This window comes from Rattus norvegicus, chromosome 19 (genome assembly GCF_021556685.1).
Source record: "Rattus norvegicus strain SHRSP/BbbUtx chromosome 19, alternate assembly SHRSP_T2T, whole genome shotgun sequence".
NCBI lineage: Eukaryota > Metazoa > Chordata > Mammalia > Rodentia > Muridae > Rattus > Rattus norvegicus.
In genome coordinates, this window is record NC_141552.1 from 20,812,501 (window position 1) to 20,837,471 (window position 24,971).

The 24,971-nt window shown below is 44.3% G+C and overlaps 1 protein-coding gene and 1 pseudogene across 2 annotated transcripts in view; both read left to right on the forward strand.

Moving 5' to 3' along the window:
• LOC134483169 (disks large homolog 5-like) overlaps window positions 1-11,329 on the forward strand; it is a 12,218-nt gene extending 889 nt beyond the window's left edge. The window contains exons 2-6 of the mRNA XM_087595399.1: window positions 770-825; window positions 7,877-7,992; window positions 9,027-9,186; window positions 10,365-10,508; window positions 11,140-11,329. Of these exons, the coding sequence (XP_087451525.1) occupies window positions 770-825; window positions 7,877-7,992; window positions 9,027-9,186; window positions 10,365-10,508; window positions 11,140-11,329 (666 nt within the window). The remainder of the gene's footprint in view (window positions 1-769; window positions 826-7,876; window positions 7,993-9,026; window positions 9,187-10,364; window positions 10,509-11,139) is intronic.
• Window positions 11,330-12,774: 1,445 nt separating this feature from the next.
• On the forward strand, window positions 12,775-21,523 carry LOC134483168 (protein PRRC2C-like; annotated as a pseudogene). Its single transcript, XR_015643851.1, has 2 exons — window positions 12,775-21,137; window positions 21,191-21,523. The product of XR_015643851.1 is annotated as a protein PRRC2C-like, transcript variant X2 (transcript).
• The last annotated feature ends 3,448 nt before the right edge of the window (window positions 21,524-24,971 follow it).

The window sequence follows — 24,971 nt, forward strand, 5'->3', positions numbered from 1 at the left end:
GCTGAGATTCTTCATGCAGCCTGGGGTCAAGGAGGTCATCCCACAAAGCACACAACACCCATCTCAGATAAACATGTATAGTTTATTGAATCCAAAACATCCATGAATTTCAGGACACAATTAAATGTTGAAACCTAAGGATAATAGATATAGAAGAGAATTAAGATTTCTAGTTCATAGATCCAGTAAACACCTTCAACAAATCATAGCAGCAAACTTCCATAAGGTAAAGAAAGAAAAGGCCATAAAGGTACAACAAGCCTACAGAACATCAAACTACTTATACCAGAAAAATTCCTCCATTCACATAATAATTAAAACGCTAAATGCACAGATCAAGAAAGAACATTAAAAGGGGTAAGGTATAAATATCTAGTAACAAATAAATTCAGATGTATCTGAATTACACCAGACTTCTCAACAGAGATTCTAAAAGTCAGAAATTCTTGGGCAGATGTAATGCAGACATAGGCTCCTATATCCAGCATAATCCTCAATCACCATAAAAGGAGGAAACAGGATATTTCATGACAAAACCAAATTTAAACAATTCTTTTCTGTAAGAAAGCACAACAGAGGCTAATAGGAGGAAAACTCCAAGACAATAAACTAAACTATACCCAAGAAAAACCAAGAAATTAATCTTCTCTCAATAATTTAAAAAAAGAGAAGCACACAAACATAATTTCACCTATAACCAGAAAAAGAAGAGAATGCCACAATCATTGGCTTTAATATCTGAACAGATCTTCTTTCCCTAATCCCCAAGCTCCCAGGGGCCAAACTGCCAGGCAAAGTGTATGCAAGGATGCTCTATGGTTCAAGGTGAGGCCTGTTGCCCCACCAAAGGCAGATCCTAGAGGTGTGAGGTGGGGATGGATATGTGTGGGTGCAGGAGCACTGTCACATAGGCAAAGCTGAGCAGAAATGGGATGTAAGGCTTGATGAGGGGAGTCTGGAAAGCAGGACAACAGTTGAAATATGAATAAATAAAATAACCGATTAATAAAAACAGCGAAAAATAAAATAACAAGTAAAAAGTTAAATGAAAATTAAACCAAACCAACTAAACAAACAAACAAAAATCCCTGTGGTGGATTGGCCTAATGCTGCTTGTATTTTAATGCTAATTTGTAGAACTCAAGACTGGTTAACCCCAAAATCTGACCCTGCTCCCAGTTAACTGTGATTATAAAGAAGCCAACAGCCAACAGCTGCACAGCAGAGAGATAGGGGAGGTGAGCTTTGAGGGCTTTGCTAGAGAGGATCATGAGGAGGGAAGAAGGAAGAAGAAGCTGCCAGAGAATAAAGGAAGAACGTGTGTGATGGAGAGGAGAGAGGAAGAGGACAGCAGCCATGGTTAAGGGAGAGGAGAGCCTGGTCCTGAGGGCTGTCCAAGGGGAACAAAGAGCAGCCAAGATGCTACACAGTCAGTAAGAGCAGCTCTCAGGCGAGCAGAGATCAGCAGAGACCCCAGACCAACAAGCTACGCAAGCCAAGCTCAGCCTCCACCCAAACTCTCTCTCAATATCCCGTGTCCTCCATGGGTCTGGCCTCAGCGTGTGTCCTGCGTCAGCACATGTGTCTGTCTCAGCTGACATCACTCTGCCCATCAGCCCGAGGCCAAGGAAACATCGAGAAACTACACAGCCCTCCAGAAGGGTTTTTGCTGTGGTTCTATGAAGTCCCAACAAATGCAGCTCAACTACAGAATGCAAGGCAGACCAATGCATGTTTGTCCTTAGTGCAGAACCCTTCATCACGTGTCCTTTCACATTCGTGCTTTAGCAGAACATCCTTTTACCTGCATCTGCCTCAGTGAAACATTCCTTCACACATCTGCCTTAGCCTTTCACCTGTGTCCACTTCAGGGAACCACTCCTTCAGGTGTAGAATTTCTTAAGATTAGCAAACTGCATACTGAACATTCAGAACAAAACAAGGTGTGTGGTCGGCATGTCCTTGAGCCAAGTCCCTTCTCCTTGGCAGTGACGGCAGGCGTGTTACAGCAACAATATGAAATGGCTGGTAGGCATGGAACAAAATGGCAAAGGTATTCTGGGGGATGTCACACCGTACCAGCCAGCAGCTCAGCTGAATTTTTAAGTTTTGATGTTACAAGTGAATATACTTGACCTTCAAACGCTGAGAGAGCCCATTATAATATGAACTATATAAACTAGGCCAAGACCGCCTCTAGGGCAAAGGCCCTCAGCCTGTGGGTCGTGACCCACACAGGGTCTCCTATCAGACAGTTTACACTACAATAAAGATTCATTACAGTAGCAAATTTACAGTTGTGAAGTAGCGACAAAATAATTTTGTAGTTGGGGTCCCCACAGCTTGAGGAACTGTTCTAAAGGGTTGAGGCCATAGGAAGGTTGAGAAACACTGCTCTAGGAAATTATGTTTTCTTTCTCTTTCATATTTTTCAGACAGAATCTCAAACTGTAGCTGAGATTGGCTTGGCTTGGAACACGTGTGTAGTTCATGCTGGCATCAGACTTATGGCAATTCTCCTGCTTCAGCCTCCTACTCAGGAGCCTACCAGGGTGAGATCACAACCACGGGTAATGGGATTGCTATTCTTGGTTGTCAACTTGAGTGTACCTGGAATTAACTAATGCCAAATGGCTTGACGCCCTGTGAGGGGGATCTCTCTCTCTCTCTCTCTCTCTCTCTCTCTCTCTCTCTCCTTCCTTCTTTCTGTTTTCCTCTCTTCAACACCCTCCTCTTGGTCCTCCTCCTCTTCTTTGTTTTTTTTGAGACAGGGTTTCCCTGTGTAGCTCTGGCTGTCCTGGAATTCATTTTGTAGACCAGGCTGGCCTTTAACTCAGAGATCCACCTGCCTCTACCTCCTGGATGCTGAGGCTAAAGGCATGAGCACCATTGGATTTTTTTTTCTTAATTAAATTTTCTGAAGCAAGAAGACCTACTTGTAATCCAAATCTTGGAGATCAGAAGATAAATCTTTAATTCAGATCTTTTGAGATGGAAAGGTCCATCTCTAATCTGGACCACACCTTCTTTTTTCTTTTTATTTTTTTCATCTTTATTAACTTGAGTATTTCTTATTTACATTTCGATTGTTATTCCCCTTCCCAATTTCCAGGCCAACATCCCTCAACCCTCTCCCCTCCCCTTCAATTTGGGTGTTCCCCTCCCCATCCTTCGCCCATTAGCGCCCTCTCCCCAACAATCATGTTCACTGGGGGTTCAGTCTTGGCAGGACCAAGGGTTTCCCCTTCCACTGGTGCTCTTACTAGGCTATTCATTGCTACGTATGCAGTTGGAGTCCAGGGTCAGTCCATGTATAGTCTTTGGGTAGTGGCTTAGTCCCTGGAAGCTCTGGTTGGTTGGAATTGTTGTTCATATGGGGTCTTAACCCCCTTCAAACTCTTCCAGTCCTTTCTCTGATTACTTCAACGGGGGCCCCGTTCTCAGTTCAGTGGTTTAATGATGGCATTCGGCTACGTATTTGCCGTATTCTGGCTGTGTCTCTCAGGAGAGATCTACATCCAGTTCCTGTCGGCTTGCACTTCTTTGCTTCATCCATCTTATCTAATATCTGTATAGGTATGGGCCACATGTGGGGCAGGCTCTGAATGGGTGTTCCTTCTGCCTCTGTTCTAAACTTTGCCTCCCTATTCCCTGCCAAGGGTATTCTTGTTCCCCTTTTAAAGAAGGAGTGAAGCATCTGCATTTTGGTCATCCTTCTTGATTTTCATGTGTTCTGTGCATCTAGGGTAATTCAAGCATTTGGGCTAATATCCACTTATCAATGAGTGCATACCATGTGTGTTTTTCTGTGATTGGGTTATCTCACTCAGGATGATATTTTCCAGTTCCATCCATTTGCCTATGAATTTCATAAAGTCATTGGTTTTGATAGCTGAGTAATATTCCATTGTGTAGATGTACCACATTTTCTGTATCCATTCCTCTGTGGAAGGGCATCTGGGTTCTTTCCAGCTTCTGGCTATTATAAATAAGGCTGCTATGAACATAGTGGAGCATGTGTCTTTGTTATATGTTGGGGCATCTTTTGGGTATATGCCCAAGAGAGGTATAGCTGGATCCTCAGGTAGTTCAATGTGCAATTTTCTGAGGGACCTCCAGACTGATTTCCAGAATGGTTGTACCAGTCTGCAATCCCACCAACAATGGAGGAGTGTTCCTCTTTCTCTACATCCTCACCAGCATTTGCTGTCACCTGAGTTTTTGATCTTAGCCATTCTGACTGGTGTGAGGTGAAATCTCAGGGTTGTTTTGATTTGCATTTCCCTTGTGACTAAAGATTTTGAGCATTTCTTTCGGTGTTTCTCAGCCATTCGGCATTCCTCAGCTATGAATTCTTTGTTTAGCTCTGATCCCCATTTTATAAATAGTGTTATTTGTCTCCCTGAGGTCTAACTTCTTGAGTTCTTTGTATATTTTGGATATAAGCCCTCTATCTGTTGTAGGATTGGCAAAGATCTTTACCCAATCTGTAGGTTGTTGTTTGGACCACACCTTCTGCCGGCTCATATCAAGGACATGGAAGAAGGAAGTTTGCTTTATTAATTCGCCTACTTCTTCAGGAGTACTGCATGTACTGAAGAGCAGCTGAAATATCCAGCCTTATGGACAAAACTGATGGGGTCCCGGAGTTGCCCCATAAACCACACAAACTCTGACCTCACTTAGACAGGGATGGTTTATTGAATGCCCACCCTAAGACTGATCATCAGAGACGTAGCTGAGAATTTGTCAGGCTAGGACTCTGGACATTTTTCTATGTCAGTTTATAAAGACTAAAATGTGAGCTCATAGGCAGGTGCTGGAAGGGCTGTCTGGTTGTCAGCCCTGACTCAAGCCATTTTAGACAACAAAGGTTCATACTGACTTTTTATCTGTTTAAAGATTTATTTATTTATATATAAGTACACTGTAGCTGTCTGCAAACACACCAGAAGAGGGCATCAGGTCTCATTACAGATGGCTGTGAGCCACCACGTGGTTGCTGGGATTTGAACTCAGGACCTCTGGAAGAGCAGTCAGTGCTCTTAACCATGGATCCGTCACTGCAGCCCTCATATTGACCTTTAATTTTTTTGGTCCTACATGAAGCTTATAATTATGAAATTTAAGATTAAGAAACCTCACAACATAAAGAACTTCCTTCCAGTGGTTCAGGAATGGGTGGGTGGGGGAGCACCCTCGAGGAGGCTGGGGAAGGGGGTGGAATGCAGGGTTATTGTAGGGGAAACTGGAAAGGGGTTAACATTTCAAATCCAAATAAACAAAATAACCAATAAAAAAAAAACATACACAAGTTATGTGATCATTCCTGACCCTGCTCTGAGTTAAATTATTTTCAGACAACCATGACAGGCAGACATATTACAGCAAGAATATGAACTATCTGGCAGGCATGGAACAAAATGGCTACAGCTATGCTAGGGGGATTGGCTTCAACAGGGGTAACTACTGCATTTTGGACCTTCCATTCCTGGTTTAATTAGCTGTACCACAGCCTATAAACCATTCTAATAAATTTTCTTTCTCTATATACAGTCATTCTAGGAGGGATGATTGGTTATGCATTGTTAAATGCAATGCTGATCACGAAACCCCATCACTTCCACAGCAATATGCAAGTGTAAGTAAGTTACTGAACAATTGAACAGAAATTAAAATTTACTGCATTCATTGCGTGTGTCAGCAGGCATAGGGAACACCTGGCTGCTTACATCTCTTGGTCTCTATAGAGTAGTGGGAGAACTGAGATCCACTGAGGAGGTCTCTTAAGCGAAGACCAAACTCCTTGCAGTGACACTGGATTCCAGGCTTGTTGTCCTGTTTAGGCCTCACTGTGGTCTATGTACACTCTATGCATTCTCCCCATGCAGGTTCACATGGACTGAACTCAGAAAGGTAGGGTTGGCAGAAAGATGCATGGTTAAATAGCCCACCAGGTTCACATTGTATCAGCTTGATTTAATCTAAGGACAAAGAAGTGGAGTTTCTCTGATGGCTTTCTTCTAAACCCTTGAAAGGATCACTGGGGTTTGACCTCAGTACTTCATACTTCTTGCTGGGTCAGCGAAACTCAAGGAAGCTTGAGATTGCCATAGGCACAGTATTATGCTAGATATACTGAGTAGATGATACTAAGATGTTCAGATGGTCATACCCATTTGCATGAGTTCTTAATGTGCACCTGGGGAAAGAGAGATCAAGGTCTTCAGAATAGGAAGATCATTTCCAGTTCTTTTCTACAATTCCAGTCTTAAGACTGGTAGGGAGAGAATGGTAGATAATCAGGAATTCATAGATGATGCTTTGAAGGAAGTGTGGGTTTCTGTGCTGGTTTAGACAGGGTCTCAAGTATCACATGTTGCCCTCTTCCTAGCTGGCCAGGTTCACTTTGAGCTCAGATAAACCTGCTTCTACTTTCCAGTAGACAGTCTTACAAGAGTGGCCTCCAGGGACTGTGAGGACAGCATTAGCCTTTGACAGTTGAGGTGTGTAACCCACAACTATAGTTTTAGCCACTTTGTTCCATGTCTACCAGCTATTTCAGATTGTTGCTGTCTATGCCTGACAATCACGAACACAGAAAAATAACCTGATAGAGAGCAAGGACATGGTGATCACATCCTTTCCTGTTCTGTATGTTCTGGATGAGGCTTGTTAAAATTCCAATATTGCAGAAAGCTTTATATAGGACCCATCACATTAAGCATCACTGTGCACTGTTCTATCTAAAATGGCCTAATCAGAACTGACCACCAGATCACACTTCCTGCAATCCTCATATGAGAAGCTTGAGCTTTTTGTTTTGACTTTTTTCTTTCTTTCTTATTTTTTGCTGTGTAAGTTGAGAGGAAGATATTTGGGGCCATGGATCTGCCCCCAAAATCTGGGGTATGGATCTGATCAATCAGTATTGGTGTGTGCACTCAATACAGTATCCATTTTTTTACTGTGACAGATGCTTTTGTGTTTGTGGGGAAGCCCATGACTCAGAGCACAAGTGCTGGGTCCATGCTCTATCCACGTAGTGATGTGTATAGCCTCGTCCTACACCTTTATCTGCACCCCCTATATCTCTTGACTATTTTATTTTTCTGATAGAAGCTCAGCTTCTGATAGAAGGCCTGTCAGCAGTGCTCCTTTGGCGACATTGGCGCAGAGATGAGAACCCAACAAGCAGCATGAGGTTCCCTACATTGGTGGCTCCAATATTGCACTTTTCTCTGCCAACTGGTCTCCACACTGTTCCTAGCACCATAAAGACTTCAACTCTTTCAACTAAGGAATTTTCTGGCAATTGTCAATTGCTAAGCACATGACTTCATGAGTGTTCCCCTAACACACACGCATGTTGTAACCTACCATGCAGACTATTTCTTGATGTGATATAAAGCACCCGTACAGAATGAGACAGGAGAACTTTTGACTGCATATTCAAGCTGGTGTGAAATCTCAGGAAGTTTAATGGCTGACATTGGTGAATGAGGACAATTTGAGTTAGTGAGACATTTTGGGGCAAGATATGGAAGGAAACATTCATTTAGATGCATAGGAATTACTAAGGTTTTTATAATCAAGCCTTGAGGAAAATTTGGCTTTGGAAGCAGGAGATGCTCAGTGGCTCTGCCCCAGGAAATTCTCCTGGAAAGGGCACCTCTGCTTATGCTCAGTACAGGGAGAACATTAGCAGGAGGCAAAGTCTGCTCCCCATGACATCTGCTGTCCCTTCTTGGACATTCTATTGTCTCCTGGAGAGTTCTGGCATCCTCTGTGATGTCACCAGTGTTGTAGTGACAACCAGTGCCCTAGTTTCTCTCAGTCTGAGTCTGGCGGTTACAAGCTAAGACATGTTTTCCAGTCTTCGCAAGCGTTTTGGGAGGGGGAACGTCGATTCTGGAGAGACTAAAGTGAAGGAGTCTAGCCTTTCGTCTCAAAGTAATGATGGACAGAGACAGCACTTCTGGGGAATGTGGAGTAAGTTCTGGGCAGTGTATTTTGAGCTTCCTGCCAGGGTGGCTGCAGGCTTAAGCTGACCTTTCTAGCAATGGGCCACAGCAACTGGAGCATCTGAAAAGAAATTGAATTTCCATGAATATCACAATTCCTGAAAGTCAGGATTTCAGAACTTTAGTTTCCCCATCCCCACTGGGAGGATATGGTAAGGCCAATGCTATTATTCTGTGAACTTCTGGTCTTTACTTTTACAGTGCATTTGTTATGTTACATTGATATAAAAACACCATCAGGAGTCATGGAGGGTCCACCTTTTCTGAGTTTAGACAGGGCAGCAATGTACTTCACTATCATTGCTTCTTTAAATACAGTGGATATCTGACAGTAGGAACAGGGGGAGAATTGTGCTCCAGGCAATAACCTTATGTTCTTAGACCTCCTCTGATTTCTTCTAACTGGCAGGGTCATTGTTTGCTTTATATATTAGAGGTTGTGTGTTACACACATTTTTCTAAAATACCAAAACTGTTTGGAACATGTGGACCAAGATTCAGCCTGTAACCTATTGGAACTTTTCGGGCATTTGGTATTTCAAATAGGGGAACTGATAAGTCTGTTGACCATGTCCTCCATGGAAATGTGTTTTTAATCCAAAGTTGTTGGCCTAGAGTATCAGGGTAGGACATCTAAGTGTCTCCAATCACTCAAGTCTTGTGGATGGTGAATTTATCATCTGAGTTCTGAACCCACAGGGGTGAGGGTCCTGAAACCAAGCTGTACCCGGTTCAGCTGATGATAATCCTGGAGAAGCCATCTCCGTGGTCCATATAAGCACCTGATGTCCGGAATAGGGAACACCTGGCTTCTTACATCTCTTGGTCTCTATAGAGTAGTGGGAGAACTGAGATCCACTGAGGAGGCCTCTTAAGCATAGACCAATCGCCTAGCAGTGACACTGGGTTCCAGGCTTGTTCTCCTGTTTAGGCCTAACTGTGGTCTATGTACACTCTATGCATTCTCCCCATGCAGGTTCACTTGTGTTCTTCTACCTACAGACGCTAGGAGAGAAACATCTTCCACTGAAACTGCCCTAAGCGAGAAGCAGGCCAAGAAGGAAAAGGAGAGGCTGATTAAAGAGCTGCAGCTCATTACCGAGGAGAGAAATGACCTGAGAGATCGCCTGAGGTTTCTGACAGAGAGATCCATGAAGAACAGGTATGAATCGCTCCAAATGCTCTTGTTTCATTCCTGGGTCTGCAAGGTCACCTTCATCTTATCCTATTAAGGTTTTGGTGCTAGAAAGCTGTGCCTCCCTAACCACCCTGTGCTAAACCTCACCTCCCATATAGAGGAGATTCAGAACCTTGACCCTTCCTGAGGATTGAGATGGAAATTGGACTCATCTGCTTCCATTTATTGAAAAGCAGATCTTGTGGTCTGAATGAAGAATTCGGGATAAAGTCAGGGAGAGTGAGTGTCTAGTGTGCATTTGCAAAGCACTTGACAGCTGGTGGCTTTGCAAGATTGTAATTGCAGTGAGTTTATGGTGAGTCTCTGTACTTGCTAGGCAGGGGACTGAGTGCTGGAAGATCCAGGCAGCAGCCTGAGGGGCCTGGTCCCAAACTGTTCATCTCAATGCTTGACTAGAAGGTCTAAGGCTCAGGCCTGTTTGTTATTGTCTGTGTGTCTTGCCCTCTGAGACAGCAATGGTGGATGCATTTCTCCTGGTTTTCACAGTACTCTCTGTTTCCATATTTCTCTTTCTCTTTCTCTGACTCTGTTTTTACATTTCTCTTTTTTGTGGGGATGTCTCAGTCTGTGAGTCTGTATGTGCATACATCCAAATGCATATGGACAACTTTTATATGTTTATATTTCCCTCCACACTTGGAATCTAGGGGTCTATGTCTTGGCCTGAGTATTTACCTGTAACACATTCATGGTGATGTGAATGCTTTGTTCTGGGAGCCCCACTGTCAACAGCACAGTTCTTTGCCTATGTGGCCACGATTGTCTGTTTATTTGTATTCCTTGTGCAGAGTATAATTTTGTGTTGATATAAGGTCTGTTATCAAAACAGGAGAAAAGAAATCACAGGTTTCTGTCTGTGTTGGGGTGGGGGAGCATGGAGAGGTGTGGCCTAGGCTCTTGATAGCTCAACTGGCTTGACTGCAGATTTCCTCTTGATTGAACAAAGGGAGCCAGGGAACCCTCCATCTGGATGCTGAGATTCTGGTGTCCTGGACAAACAAAAACACGTTTCTGAAGCTGAAGAAGATCCAATATGTAGAATTCAGAAGGTGTCCTTCCAGGACTGGGGTAGTACAGGACCCACCCTGAGCTCATATATTCCTAAATGCTGATGTTCATTGTATTCTATCATTTGGGGCCAGGCCACACTTCAGGCCAAATCCATATTATGAAGACCTGGAGAGAATGGAGGAGGCAGTCATGTCAAGTCTGCACAACTTAGAGATGGAGAACACTGAGATCCATGAGAACAACCATAAGCTGAAGAAGGAGATTACCTTCTCTAGGTAAGTCCTGGTCAGAAAGGCTATTACCTGTGGAATGATCATTTCTGACTTTCTTTGTTCTGGATTGGACGGTCTTCAGTTCTGGTTCTATCTCTTGTGCTGTTTACACATCAGTGTGCCAGGGTCATTAGGACTCAGTTTTCAGTTCCATAAAAGACTGTTACTCATCCCAGGATTGTCTAGGCATCTTCAGAAGGCTCTAGATAGAACAGCACTGATTGAAGTCAGCAGGTTATTAGGCTGACCTGGACCTATGGTGTCATACCAGGTTTTACAAAACCCAGTGTGTGGACCACATGGTTAGCATGAGCTTCTCTTGGTTCTACTGACCTCCTTTGAGGGTGTTGGCCCACTACTAATTGATGTTGGCCCCATGCATTGGGCTTTCATGGATAGTTGTAGATCCATGTTCTTTTTGAGAGATGCGGACACTAATTGGTGCTCGGGTCAAACAAACAATTTATTCTTCCCGGAATTTACTCTTTGTGGTTTGTGCAGCAGCCTTATATGTATCGAAATGAATTCTATTAAGTCTTCATGGGTATCTGGGTCCTGGTGGAGTTAGTGCCACTCGGGAGTGGGAATGGGAGAAAGGGGCAGCATGATCTTACTATGCAGACTGTATTTCCAGAAACCTGCTCAGCCAGCTCCTGATGGAGAACACATGTATGAAGAAGTTGGTCCCACTGAAGCAGGAGAGCAAGGAGGTACATCTTGATTGTGCACTGAACAAGAAATATTTGGTTGACTTCAACAAGAAAGATAAAGACCAGCAACGTCCAGACCCAGCATCATCTGGTAGGGATGAGCAGCTGTGTTAGCTTAAGAATATCTGATAAATTTTGCCAATTTGATACATCTTTGCTCTCTCCTACCACCTTTCTAATTTACACTCACAACCAGCCAACCACCTCATGTAATGGAATTGTTCATTGCTCTGCCTATGCACAAGTATTCTGGGAAGTTAACCACTTTTCAGAAACTGAATTATTTTGCAAGTATATTTGTCTGCTCTTTTTGAAGCTGCAGTATAGAAATGGTGACAGATTAATAACATACCTCATTATTGCATATCCATGTGATAGATTGGATGCTCTGTAGAGTTTTGAACAAGTTCTTGGTTCTTTGACAAATGACACTCTATGGTCATGTGACTTCTTGTGTAGGAAGCACCTTTTCGGGATAAGAAGAAAGTGCAAATGTCAAATTAGAACTTGTCATTGGTTTTAACCTTGGTGACATATGGACATCTCCTTTCTTCCTGCAACCCAATGAGGTTCCTTCCATTGCCCTGTTCTTGGTTTGCACTGGTATAAGTCTGGGTCCCATATTGGCAGCCCACATTACTTTGAGGCTCTCTGGAGATTTTGCCCTTCCCAAAGAGTTAGCAACAATGATATCAGTTAAAAGGTCCATGTTGACTGTCCAATAGAACTGAGGTGGTAGAAGGCAGCCTTCCGACATCTGCCTTGCATTTCCCCACCAAATCAGTGTCTGAATAACTGCCTTCCTCTCCCAGGTCTCAGAAAGTGCAAGAGAGCTGGAATTGGACACACCCCAGTAAGAGAGCTTCCTGAAGAATAAGTTGCTTTCTCAGGAGTCCCTGATGACAAACATCCTGAATGGTAACAAATTTTTTGGATGAGTATTCTTCCTCAGAGTTAATTTGTCATTTCTTAGAGACCCTAAATTTATATATCACTAAGCCAGCCTGACTGATTGAGGTCTTACTTTCTTCTCAGAAAACAGCACCTGAGAGACAACTTGGGGGACGGCCTTTCATTATGTGTGCAAGTTGAGAAACAGCAATACATCTGTGCTTCTAAATGTTCGTTAAGAATGTGCTGTTTAGAAATATTTTTGTTATGATTTTCATTGAAATTTTCTTTTTGTTGTTTCATATTTATATGTTCTTGTTACTGTTTTTATCTTTTCAAATATTTTTAAATATTTTAATTTATTTGTTTTAATCCTGTTTTGTTGTAAAAATGAATTCCTTATGAATAAAAATTGAATTCTATCTCTTGACTCTTAAGACCATCATTCTTGCTTTTTCCTTGCTCGCTCTCACCCTCTCAAGAGGTAGCGAAAGTGCTTTGGCGGTTTGTATGGCCGTGGCTCGGGCTTTCCGGACCGAGCGGCCCTGCGGAAGATCTCTGGAAACTCCTTCCCCTTCCTTGCCCCTAATCCGTACCCGGCGAACCTCTGGAAGCGCGCAGACTTGGTTCTCACCCTGGCGGACTACTTTTAAGGGGTGTGGCAGGAGGTTTTGGACTAGATGAGTTTCCACCGAAATGTCGGAGAAGTCAGGCCAGAGCACAAAAGCAAAGGATGGGAAGAAGTACGCAACACTCAGTTTGTTTAATACTTACAAAGGAAAGTCCTTGGAAACACAGAAGACTACAGTTACAGCTCGACATGGGTTACAAAGTCTTGGAAAAGTTGGTATTTCACGGCGGATGCCCCCACCTGCTAACCTGCCAAGTCTTAAAGCAGAAAACAAAGGCAATGATCCTAATGTGAATATTGTGCCTAAAGATGGTACAGGATGGGCATCAAAACAAGAGCAGCACGAAGAAGAAAAAGCACTAGAAGTGTCACCAGCAGAGCCCAAACCTGGGGTTGCAGCTCCCCCAGAAGTAGCACCTGCTCCCAAATCATGGGCCAGTAACAAGCAAGGTGGGCAAGGAAGTGGAATCCAAGTGAATAGTCAATTTCAGCAGGAATTTCCCAGTCTGCAGGCAGCTGGAGATCAGGAGAAAAAAGAAAAGGAAGCAAGTGATGAAAACTATGGACCTGGACCCAGTTTACGCCCACCAAATGTTGCTTGCTGGAGAGATGGTGGTAAGTCTGCTGGGTCACCTTCCTCTGATCAGGATGAAAAGCAACTTGCCCAGGATGAAAGCACGGCTATAACATCAGAACAAAATGACATTCTCAAAGTGGTGGAGAAGAGGATAGCGTGTGGTCCTCCACTGGCCAAACTGCATGGACAGCAGCCTGCCCTTGCTTCTCAGTATAGAGCTAAGATGCCTCCATATATGTTTCAGCAGTAGCCAAGGATGGCCTATCCTCCTCTACATGGTCCCATGAGGTTCCCCCCTTCTCTATCGGAGACAAGCAAAGGCCTTCGAGGACGAGGTCGTCCTCCTTCTTGGGCTTCTGAACCTGCACGCCCATCCATCCTTAGTGCATCAGAGTTGAAGGAGCTGGATAAATCCGATAACTAGATGCTGAAGCTGATGAAGGCCGGGCAGGCGCCCAGATGAAAGTAGCCTACACAGAGCAGCTGAATTTCAGTGACGCCGACGAGCAAGGCAGTACCAGTCCTAAGGGAAACAGCGGTGAGGATCAAACTTCCAAACACCTGAAAGCACAGAAAACCGAGAAGAAGGAGATGAAGCTTCCAGCACTGAGTCTTCTTCTCAGACACCTGCTCAGCCTCCAGTCACAAAAAGTCCTTATGGGAAGGGCCCGCCATTTAGTGAGGAGCGGACCTCATCCTCACACTTGCCACCGCCTCCCAAGTTGCTTGCACAGCAGCATCCCCCACCTCCAGATCGACAAATGCCTGGAAGACAGGGCCCCTCTCCTTCAAAGCCTCCAGTCCCTGATACCGATGAAATATGGAAGCAAAGACGAAAACAACAGTCTGAAATATCTGCAGCAGTGGAGCGTGCTCGTAAACGCCGTGAGGAGGAAGAGCGGAGGATGGAGGAACAGAGGAAGGCAGCGTGTGCAGAGAAATTGAAGCAACTGGATGAGAAGCTTGGGATCATAGAAAAGCAACCCTCCCCAGAGGAACTTAGAGAAAGGGAGAGAGAGAAGGAGCGGGAGCGGGAGAAAGAACTTGAAAAAGAGAAAGAACAGGAACGGGAGAGGGAGCGGGAGCTTGAGAAAGAGCAGGAAAAGCAAAGAGAAATGGAGAGGGTGAGACAGCAAGAGAAAGAGTTAGAACAACAGAGGGAAAAGGAGCAGGAACTACAAAGGCTGAAAGAACAAGAGAAGGAGGGCGAGTTGAAGGAAAAGGAAAGAGAGGAAAAAGTTGAACCCCAAGAACCTAATGTAGAGCCTGCAACAGAAAACCAAGGAAGTGAAAACAACTGTAAGAAAGAAGAACAACCAGTTTTCACTAGACAGGACAGCAATCGAAGTGAAAAGGAGACCACACAAGTGGTACAGGAAACAGAACCTGAGTCAGGGTCTCAACCCCGACCTGCTGTATTATCTGGCTATTTCAAACAGTTTCAGAAATCATTGCCACCACGATTTCAGCGGCAGCAGGAGCAAATGAAACAGCAACAGTGGCAGCAGCAGCAACAGCAGCAGCAACAACAACAACAACAACAAGGCGTACTTCCACAGACTGTGCCTTCACAGCCGTCTAATGGTTCAGTCCCTCCTCCACCACACAGACCCCTTTATCAGCCAATGCAGCCCCACCCCCAACATCTGGCTTCTATGGGTTTTGACCCAAGGTGGCTCATGATGCAGCCCTATATGGATCCACGAATGATATCAGGAAGGCCTGCTATGGACATCCCACCCATACATCCTGGAATGATTCCTCCTAAGCCGTTAATCAGAAGAGACCAGATGGAAGGGTCACCTAACACCTCTGAATCGTTTGAGCACATGGCTCGATCTGCGAGAGATCATGGAATTTCTCTTTCTGAGCCTCGAGTGATGTGGGGGTCAGACCCCTATCATGCTGAGCCTCAGCGGGCAGCTGCTTCCAAGTCTACTGAAGAAACTGGGGATGCAAGGCCTGAAACTGCAGTGGACCATGAGCATATGACTGCTACTTATCCTGTAGAACAGAGTCAGTTAGAAACCCACTCAAAAACAGATGTTGCTAGAGACTCAGCTGAAACAGAAGGACAAAAGTGTTTAAGCAGATCCGTGGAAGATGTAAGACCTCACCATGTTGATACAAACAGTCAGTCTGCTTGTTTTGATGTAATCGATCAAAAGAGCCTACCTACTCCTACAGACGAGCGGATCTCTGCACTGGAAAGTCAACCTGCCCGAAAAAGAAGTGTTTCCCACGGCTCTAACCATGCTCAGAATGCAGAGGAACAAAGAAACGAGCCATCTGTCAGCATACCTAAGGTCACCAGCAGATGTACTGATTCCAAAGAAACCGTAGAAAAGCCAGAGGAGAAGCCAAGAAAAGATGGCTTTCTGCGATCTTCTGAAGGACCTAAACCAGAGAAAGTCTATAAATCTAAATCAGAAACTCGGTGGGGTCCAAGACCAAGCTCTAACAGAAGAGAGGACGGTAATGACAGGCCTGTGAGAAGGTCGGGTCCCATTAAAAAACCTGTACTTAGAGATATGAAAGAGGAGCGGGAACAGAGGAAGGAGAAAGAAGGTGAAAAGATTGAAAATGTCACTGAAAAAGTTGTTAAAGCAGAAAAAACAGAAAAGAAAGATCTTCCTCTTCCTCTACCACCTCCAGTTCCAGTTCAGCCCCAGTCATTGGTTTCACCACCAGTACAGCCAGAACCAGAGAAACTACCCTCAACAGAAACGTCAGCTTTGACTCAGAAGCCATCTCAGGATGAGAAACCTTTGGAACCTGTTGTCAGTGTCCAGGTAGAACCTATATTTAAAACTACAAACCAACAAACTGTTGCAGCACCAACAGTCAAAGAAGAGAAGCCACCTGAGAAAGTCATCAACAAAGATGTTGGAGTAGAAAGACCTCGCCCAGACTCTAGAGTGGCAGTGAAAAAGGAGCCGCCTTTACCTGCTAGGCCCTATTGGAAGGAGGCCAGAGATAGAGATTGGTTTCCAGACCAAGGGTACCGAGGCAGGGGCAGAGGAGAGTATTACTCCAGAGGTCGGAGCTACAGAGGCTCTTACGGAGGGCGTGGCAGAGGTGGTAGAGGGCACACCCGAGATTACCCTCAGTATAGGGACAGTAAGCCAAGAGCAGAGCATGTGCCTTCCGGACCTCCCAGACAAAGAGAAGAGAGCGAGACACGCAGTGAGTGTTCTGATTTTGAAGTTGTTCCCAAAAGAAGGCGACAGAGGGGCTCAGAGACCGACACAGACAGTGAAGTTCATGAGAGTGCAAGTGACAAGGATAGTTTAAGCAAAGGGAGACTTCCCCTAAGAGAGGAACGGTCCGAAAACAAAAAACCTGTCAAGCCACAGCCGTCTTTTAAGCCTGAAAACCATGTCCGAATAGATAATAGGCAATTAGAGAAACCTTACATAAGAGATGAGGAGAAGTCTAAACCAGGTTTCCTTCCAAAAGGGGAGCCTACAAGGCGTGGCAGAGGAGGAACATTCAGACGAGGTGGGAGGGATCCTGGAGGCCGGCCATCCCGCCCTGCTACCTTAAGAAGACCGGCTTATCCGGACAATCAGTGGAACCCAAGGCAGGCAGAACCTCCTAAACCTGAGGATGGAGAGCCACCAAGAAGACACGAGCAGTTTATGCCCATACCTGCAGATAAACGACCTCCAAAATTTGAGCGAAAATTTGACCCAGCTAGAGAGAGGCCCCGAAGGCAGCGTCCTACCCGACCACCAAGGCAAGATAAGCCACCTAGATTTAGACGGCTGAGAGAGAGAGAGAGGCTGCTTCAAAGACAAATGAGGTGTTGGTACCCACAAATGGCACAGTTAATAATGTTGTTCAAGAACCAGTTAATCCACCTGTGGACATTTCGGGAAATAAGACACCAGATTTGTCTAACCAGAACTCTTCGGGTCAGGCAAATGAAGAATGGGAAACAGCCTCTGAAAGCTGTGATTTTAATGAGAGAAGAGAGAGGGACGAGAAAAAAAATGCTGATATGAGTTCACAAGCAGTTGTAAAGACTGGAGAAAGTGTTTTGCCTCCAAAAAGGGAAATAGCAAAGAGAAGTTTTTCTAGTCAGAGACCTGGAGTTGATCGCCAGAATCGTCGTGGCAACAATGGTCCACCCAAATCAGGAAGGAATTTCTCAGGTCCTAGGAATGAAAGAAGAAATGGCCCACCATCAAAAAGTGGGAAGAGAGGGCCATTTGATGAGCAGTCCTCAGGCACAGCTGGTGTTGACCCTGTCAGTGGTAACTCTGCACATCACCAAGAAGGGGTGCCTAACGGTGCAGGACAAAAGAATTCCAAGGATGCTACTGGGAAAAAGAGAGAAGATACCAAACCCGTCCCTAAAAAACCAAAAGAGAAAGTAGATACTCTCTCACAGTTTGATCTAAACAATTATGCAAGTGTTGTTATCATTGATGATCATCCTGAAGTAACTGTAGTTGAAGACCCCCAGTCAAATTTGAATGATGATGGCTTTACTGAAGTTGTATCTAAAAAACAGCAAAAGCGGCTACAGGATGAGGAACGCCGAAAGAAGGAAGAGCAAGTTGTACAGGTATGGAGCAAAAAAAAATATAGGTGAAAAAGGAAGAAGTCAGACTTCTAAGCTTCCTCCAAGGTTTGCCAAAAAACAAGCTACTGGGACTCAGCAAGTTCAGGCCCCACCCTCTGTACCACTTCCAGTCTCTTCCTCAGCTCCAGCCTTAACATCCCTGGCACCTGCAGTTCCTGCATCCACCCCAGCTCCAGTTCCTGTGCTGGCATCAGCCACAGCTCTAGTTCCAGTGTCAACCCCAGCTCCGGTTCTGACTTCATGCCCAGCTCCAGTTCCAACCTCAGCCTCAGCTCCTGTTCCAGCATCCACTTCATCTCCAGTCACAGCCTCTTCCTCATCCCAGCCGTCAGTCCCTGCTCCGACTCCTATCCTGGCCTCAGCCTCAACTACAGTCTCCATCCCTATTCTCGCCTCTGCTTCGATTCCTATCCTTGCTTCAGCCCTAGCACCAGCTTCAGTTTCTTCTCCACCCCCAGTGGTCTCAGCTACAGCCGTGCCATCTATTTCAACACCAGCTGCCCCAGCCTCGGCCCCAACAGCCTCAGTGCCACTTGCCCCAGGCTCAGCTGCATCCACTGCCCCAACCCCGGCCTCAATGGTACAGACGCAGACACAGAACCACAAACCAGTCCAGAGTCCACTTCCACCTTCAACACCATCTTCAAAGCAGCCACCACCTTCGATTAGATTACCTTCAGCTCAGACATCTAATGGCACAGATTATGTAGCCACTGGGAAGTCCATGCAGACTTCACAGTCACACAGCTCTCTAACAGCTGAGTTATGGGATAACAAAGTAACTGCTCCAGCTGTGCTCAATGACATTTCTAAAAAATTAGGTCCTATTAGTCCACCACAGCCACCTTCAGTCAGTGCATGGAATAAGCCCTTAACATCATTTGGATCAGCAACATCATCAGAGGGAACAAGAAATGGTCAAGAGAGTGGTGTTGAAATTGGAATTGACACAATTCAGTTTGGTGCTCCAGCCTCAAATGGGAATGAAAATGAGGTGGTTCCTGTGCTTTCAGAGAAACCAACTGACAAAGTTCCTGAACCTAAAGAGCAGCGTCAGAAACAGCCTCGGGCAGGGCCCATTAAAGCTCAGAAGCTTCCAGACTTGAGTCTGGTAGAAAACAAAGAACATAAACCTGGTCCCATTGGAAAGGAACGATCATTAAAAATTAGAAAAGTGAAAGATGCCCAACAGGTTGAACCAGAAGGACAAGAGAAACCCGGCCCGGCTGCGGTCAGAAGCACAGACCCTGGAACAGCAAAGGAAACCAAAGCAGTCTCAGAAATGTCTGCTGAGATCGGAGCAATGATCTCGGTGTCCGCTCCAGAATATGGCACTGATGCAAAGGAGTCTGTAACAGACTACACTACACCTTCCTCTTCTCTGCCTAACACTGTGGCTACTAATAATGCAAAGATGGAGGATACTTTGGTTAATAATGTGCCCCTGCCCAGCAGCCTTCCCCTCCCTAAGAGGGAGGCCATGCAACAGAGCTCCAGCCTGACCTCAGTTCCTCCTCCTCCTTTCAGCCTCACCTTCAAGATGGAGTCTGCGCGGAAGGCATGGGAAAATTCTCCAAATCTAAGGGAAAAGGGGTCCCCAGTCACTTCTACAGCACCTCCAACTGTGCGTGGCGTCAGCAGTAGTGCCAGTGGACCAAGCACTGCTAATTACAACTCATTTTCCAGTGCATCAATGCCTCAGATCCCAGTTGCCTCGGTCACTCCTACAGCATCGCTATCGGGAGCTGGTACTTACACGACCTCTTCATTGAGTACAAAATCTACAACCACGTCGGACCCTCCTAATATTTGTAAAGTAAAACCCCAACAATTACAGACCAGCAGCTTGCCTTCTGCCAGTCATTTTTCACAGTTAAGCTGTATGCCTTCCCTTATTGCACAGCAACAGCAGAGTCCACAAGTTTATGTGTCTCAGTCGGCAGCAGCTCAAATCCCAGCCTTCTATATGGATACAAGTCATTTATTCAATACCCAGCATGCGCGATTGGCTCTGCCATCCCTGGCCCAGCAGCAGGGCTTCCAACCTGGTCTGTCGCAGCCAACATCCGTTCGGCAGATTCCAATCCCTATCTATGCCCCACTACAAGGGCAGCATCAAGCCCAGCTGAGTTTGGGGGCTGGGCCTGCTGTTTCCCAGGCTCAGGAATTATTCAGTTCTTCAATTCAACCATATAGGTCGCAGCCAGCCTTTATGCAAAGCAGCCTTTCCCAGCCTTCTGTGGTCCTCTCTGGTACAGCTCTCCACAACTTCCCAGCAGTCCAGCACCAGGAGCTTGCCAAGGCACAGTCAGGTCTTGCCTTTCAGCAGACTTCAAATACTCAGCCCATCCCTATACTGTTTGAACATCAGCTGGGTCAGGCATCAGGACTAGGAAGTTCTCAGCTGATTGATACACATCTTCTTCAGGCAAGAGCAAATCTTACTCAAGCGTCAAATCTTTACTCTGGACAAGTACAGCAGCCTGGTCAGACAAATTTTTATAACACTGCCCAATCACCAAGTGCTCTCCAGCAGGTTACAGTACCATTACCAGCATCCCAGCTTTCCTTGACTAATTTTGGATCTACAGGACAGCCTCTGATTGCCTTGCCTCAGACACTTCAGCCCCAGTTACAGCACACAACCCCACAAGCACAGGCTCAGAGCTTGAGCCGTCCTGCCCAAGTAAGCCAGCCTTTCAGAGGGTTAATCCCTGCTGGAACGCAGCATGGCATGATGGCAACCACAGGAAAAATGTCTGAAATGGAACTCAAAGCCTTTGGGAGTGGCATTGATATCAAACCAGGAACACCACCAATTGGTGGTCGAAGCACCACGCCAACATCTAGTCCATTCAGGGCTACATCAACAAGTCCAAACAGCCAGTCTAGCAAAATGAACAGCATTGTTTATTAGAAACAGTTCCAGTCAGCCCCTGCCACAGTGAGAATGGCACAGCCGTTTCCTGCACAGTTTGCACCCCAGATTCTCTCTCAGCCTAACCTGGTCCCTCCATTGGTAAGAGCCCCACATACTAACACCTTCCCAGCGCCTGTACAGAGGCCACCAATGGCACTGGCCAGTCAGATGCCTCCTCCTCCGCTGACCACAGGCCTCATGAGCCATGCCCGTTTGCCACCTGTAGCCAGGGGCCCTTGTGGATCACTGTCTGGAGTCAGAGGCAATCAGGCCCAGGCTGCACTGAAGGCTGAACAAGATATGAAGAAGAGAGCTGTGGGAAGAGGACTCAGCCACAAGACATTTGGTCCTAGGTGTTGGCAAAGCAGAGAGCAGAGGTTCTTCAGTCCACGCAGCGGTTCTTCTCTGAGCAGCAACAGAGCAAACAGATAGGAGGCAAAGCCCAGAAAGTGGACAGTGATACAAGTAAACCTGAGACACTGAGTGACCCTCCTGGTACCTGTCAGGAAAAAGTAGAAGAAAAGCCACCCCCTGCACCCACCATAACCACCAAACCTGTTAGAACTGGACCAATCAAACCTCAGGCGATCAAAACCGAAGAAACAAAATCATAAAGGCTGTGGTTTATTGAGGGTGGGTGGGCAGGGAAAGTGAAGTCAAATAATGCCAGCAGCCACGGGGTGAAGTGATCTGTGACACTGTCCTGTGAGATACACAAGGGGCATAGAGCATTTTACACTGACAGCTGCTACACCGATTACAACAAGGCTCCACAGGCTCGCACCTCCCGAGTAACATTTGCATCTTCGGTTGGTTTATATACAAGTGTGCAAACAGTCTGTAAGTGCGCACAGTTTAATCTTAAGGAGCATGAAACACCAGAAGTAGGAGAAGAGTGATAACCACAGAGTAGCTCAGCTGGACACTGGGCAGTCCCATTGCCCCATCAGCTGTGGTTCTTTTGCTCCCTTGTGTTCTTTGGATATGTCTATGGCATTTCTAGGCTTGAAAGTAAAATGATGCTATCTGGTGCTGGATAGAGGAGCCTTATTTTTTATTATGGCAGCTTGCTATTTTGTAAAGAGAATAAGGATGTATATATCGGAGGGCTTGGAACAAGGATATGAAGGTAGGAATTGATATAATTATATTAAAACCTTAAAACTATGAGAAAAATTAAAGATAAGATATTCTCTTCATGAAAATGCACCATAGAGATACCTAAGTTTTTTTGCCATATGCCTTGAATTCTCTCCATTTTGTACAGAATACATAATATTTTCTCAAAGATCTTTGATTTCATCAAAGATAACTGGATGGTGTTGATTGCAGGATGACATTTAAACTCAAAGTTATTTAATAATAATAATAATAATAATAATAATATAAACAGTATACGCTATAATATAAGGTAATGTCATTGGTCAAATGGGACAGTTAACAGAAATAGTTGCAATGTTAAATTTAATTCATACAATTTTAAGATATAAATGAAGCAATTTTGTCTAAGAATAATATATTCTAATAAAACATATAAACATTCTTATCTTGTTACATTACATAGTTCAAGAGATAGTATAAACTCTTACAATCAATTGAAAATATTATTCAAATTCCTTATGTATTGCCAATACAAAAGTCCTTGAATAATTAAAGCAAGTTTAAAAATAATCTAACAGAGTTTCCTGAGGGACTTATTTTCTCTTTTTCTTAAACTATTCACAAATTAACAATATTTGAAATGAATATGTTATTATGTAACAAAATTTTCTGAACAATAATATCAATTTATAAATCATTACCAAAAAAAGTCCAGGGCCAGATGGCTTCAGTGCAGAATTCTACCAGATCTTCAAAGAAGACCTAATACCAACACTCCTCAAACCATTCCATACAATAGAAAAAGAAGGAACACTACCTAATTTATTTGATGCCATAATTACTCTGATACCTAAACCACACAGAGTCCCAACAAAGAAAGAGAACTTCAGACCAAATTTGCTTAAAAATATCGATGCAAAAATACTCAATAAAATTCTGGCAAACTGAATCCAAGAACACATTAAAATGATCATTCACCATGATCAAGTAGGCTTCATCCCAGGGATGCAAGGTTGGTTCAATATACAAAAATCCATTAAAGTAATCCACCATATAAACAAACTCAAAGAAGAAAAATCACATGATCATTTCATTCGATGTTGAAAGAGCATTTGACAAAATATGACACCCCTTCATGTTAAAAGTATTGAGAGATCAGGAGTTCAAATCCCATATCTAAACATATATAAAAGCAATATATAGCAAACCAGTACCCAATATTAAATTAAATGGAGAGATACTTGAACCAATCCCACTAAAATCAGGGACGAGACAAGCATGTCCACTCTCTCCACATATATTCAATATAGTACTTGAAGTTCTAGCAATAAGACAAATACAAGAGGTCAAGGGGATACAAATTGGGAAAGAAAAATTCTTCATATGATGTTTACAGCTTGATTGTAAAGAGAACGTCCTGACCACACAAATTATTGAAACCTTTATCACGTTTTTGTTTGCTGAGGCAAAGTCTTACTCCATAGTCTAGGCTAGCTTTGAATTTATAGTAATCCACCTGCCTCAACACCCTGAGAGCTTAAGTTATGGGTGTGAGCCAGCCTAGCTGGCTTTCCAGGAGCCTGTCTTAGCTCTCTAATATTTACACCACACTTAGAGGCTCTAACTGTGCTTTGCGGTTATGTTTTTTTTCCCTTGTCAAAGTATAGATTGCTAGGTTTTCAAGTATGAAGTGTTTAAGTCAGTGGTTCTCAACCTTTCTAAAACCGGGACCCTTTAATATTGTTCCTCATATTGCGGTGTCCCCAATCATAAAATACTTTTGTTTCTACTCCACAACTGTAATTTTGCTGTTCTTATGAATCATAACTTAAATATTTGATATGCGGTGTGTATTTTCAAATTGAACATAGTTAAAACAGACTGATCGAAAAGAGACTGTAAGTATATATTGTGAAATATTTATTTCTAATTACAAATAAGTGAAATACTGTCTTGAAGCATGGTGCAGTGTGGGTAACAGTCTTAATATAACAACAGCAAACTCTATTGCTACGTTTTGCAAACAGTGTGCACGGGAAGTCAACGTCAATGCCAAGGTTGAGATCGCTTCTTTCTCGCCAGGTCAGAAATTCTCAGGCAGTGAATTTTCAATCACAAAAAGAAGATCGCCATCTTCCAGGACAAGTCTGCTTCTGAATTCAGACTTGATAACAACGGGCTGGCGAAACTCGTTTCACAGAAATGGAAGAAGAAGGTACAACATGGTCTCAGACAGAACAGAGCGTAGTCTCAGATAGAACCCAGGAAATGACTGCAAATGCTTGCTTGATCCATAACTGTGTGACTGGCATTGCAGAGAAATCAGTTCTTGCTGCATGACTGTTAATAAGTTTAGTGAACTCTTGGGCTGTCTCAGGAACATCTTTATGTTGTCTGTTGTTGGGAGCGATGCCCTTGAAGCCCTCCATTATTGATGTTATTATTATGGTTAGAATTAAGTATGACTGGGTTCGTGGAAAATCCCCAGCCAGCTACAGAAGACTAATACAAATGTGGTGGTCAAAATGAATAATCATATGATAACGTCTGACGTTAAGATACCCAATGTGATGACCTGTAACCTTTCTGAAAAACCAACATCCTACTGACTAATAGATATGACAAACCTGTGACCTTTCTGACATCCTGTCAACATCAGCAAATTCCCTGACCACACGAGTACTGTGTCCTTGGCCTGCGTAAATGTTTCTTATTCCCCCTCCCTCTGTTACCCATGTTATGGTATAAATTCAGCCTTGGGGAAAAATAAAATTGTCGCCTTGGTCAGACTCTTGTCTTGGCGTCCTTCTTCGAGTCTCTCGTCCCCCATTCTCTTCCAGGTACCTTCAGTACCCTCATTGACAGTCTATGAATGGGCTTCTGGCAAGTGCAAATGAACTGTTTGGTATTTTGGAAAATTCAATGAAATTTCGTCTGTAAGCATGGGCAAGTGTTTGTTCTCAGAAATTATCATCGTAATCCTTTCATCTGGTCAGTGTCATGCTCCTCAAAGACAGCAGAAAAAGTAGGCAACATATAAAGTTT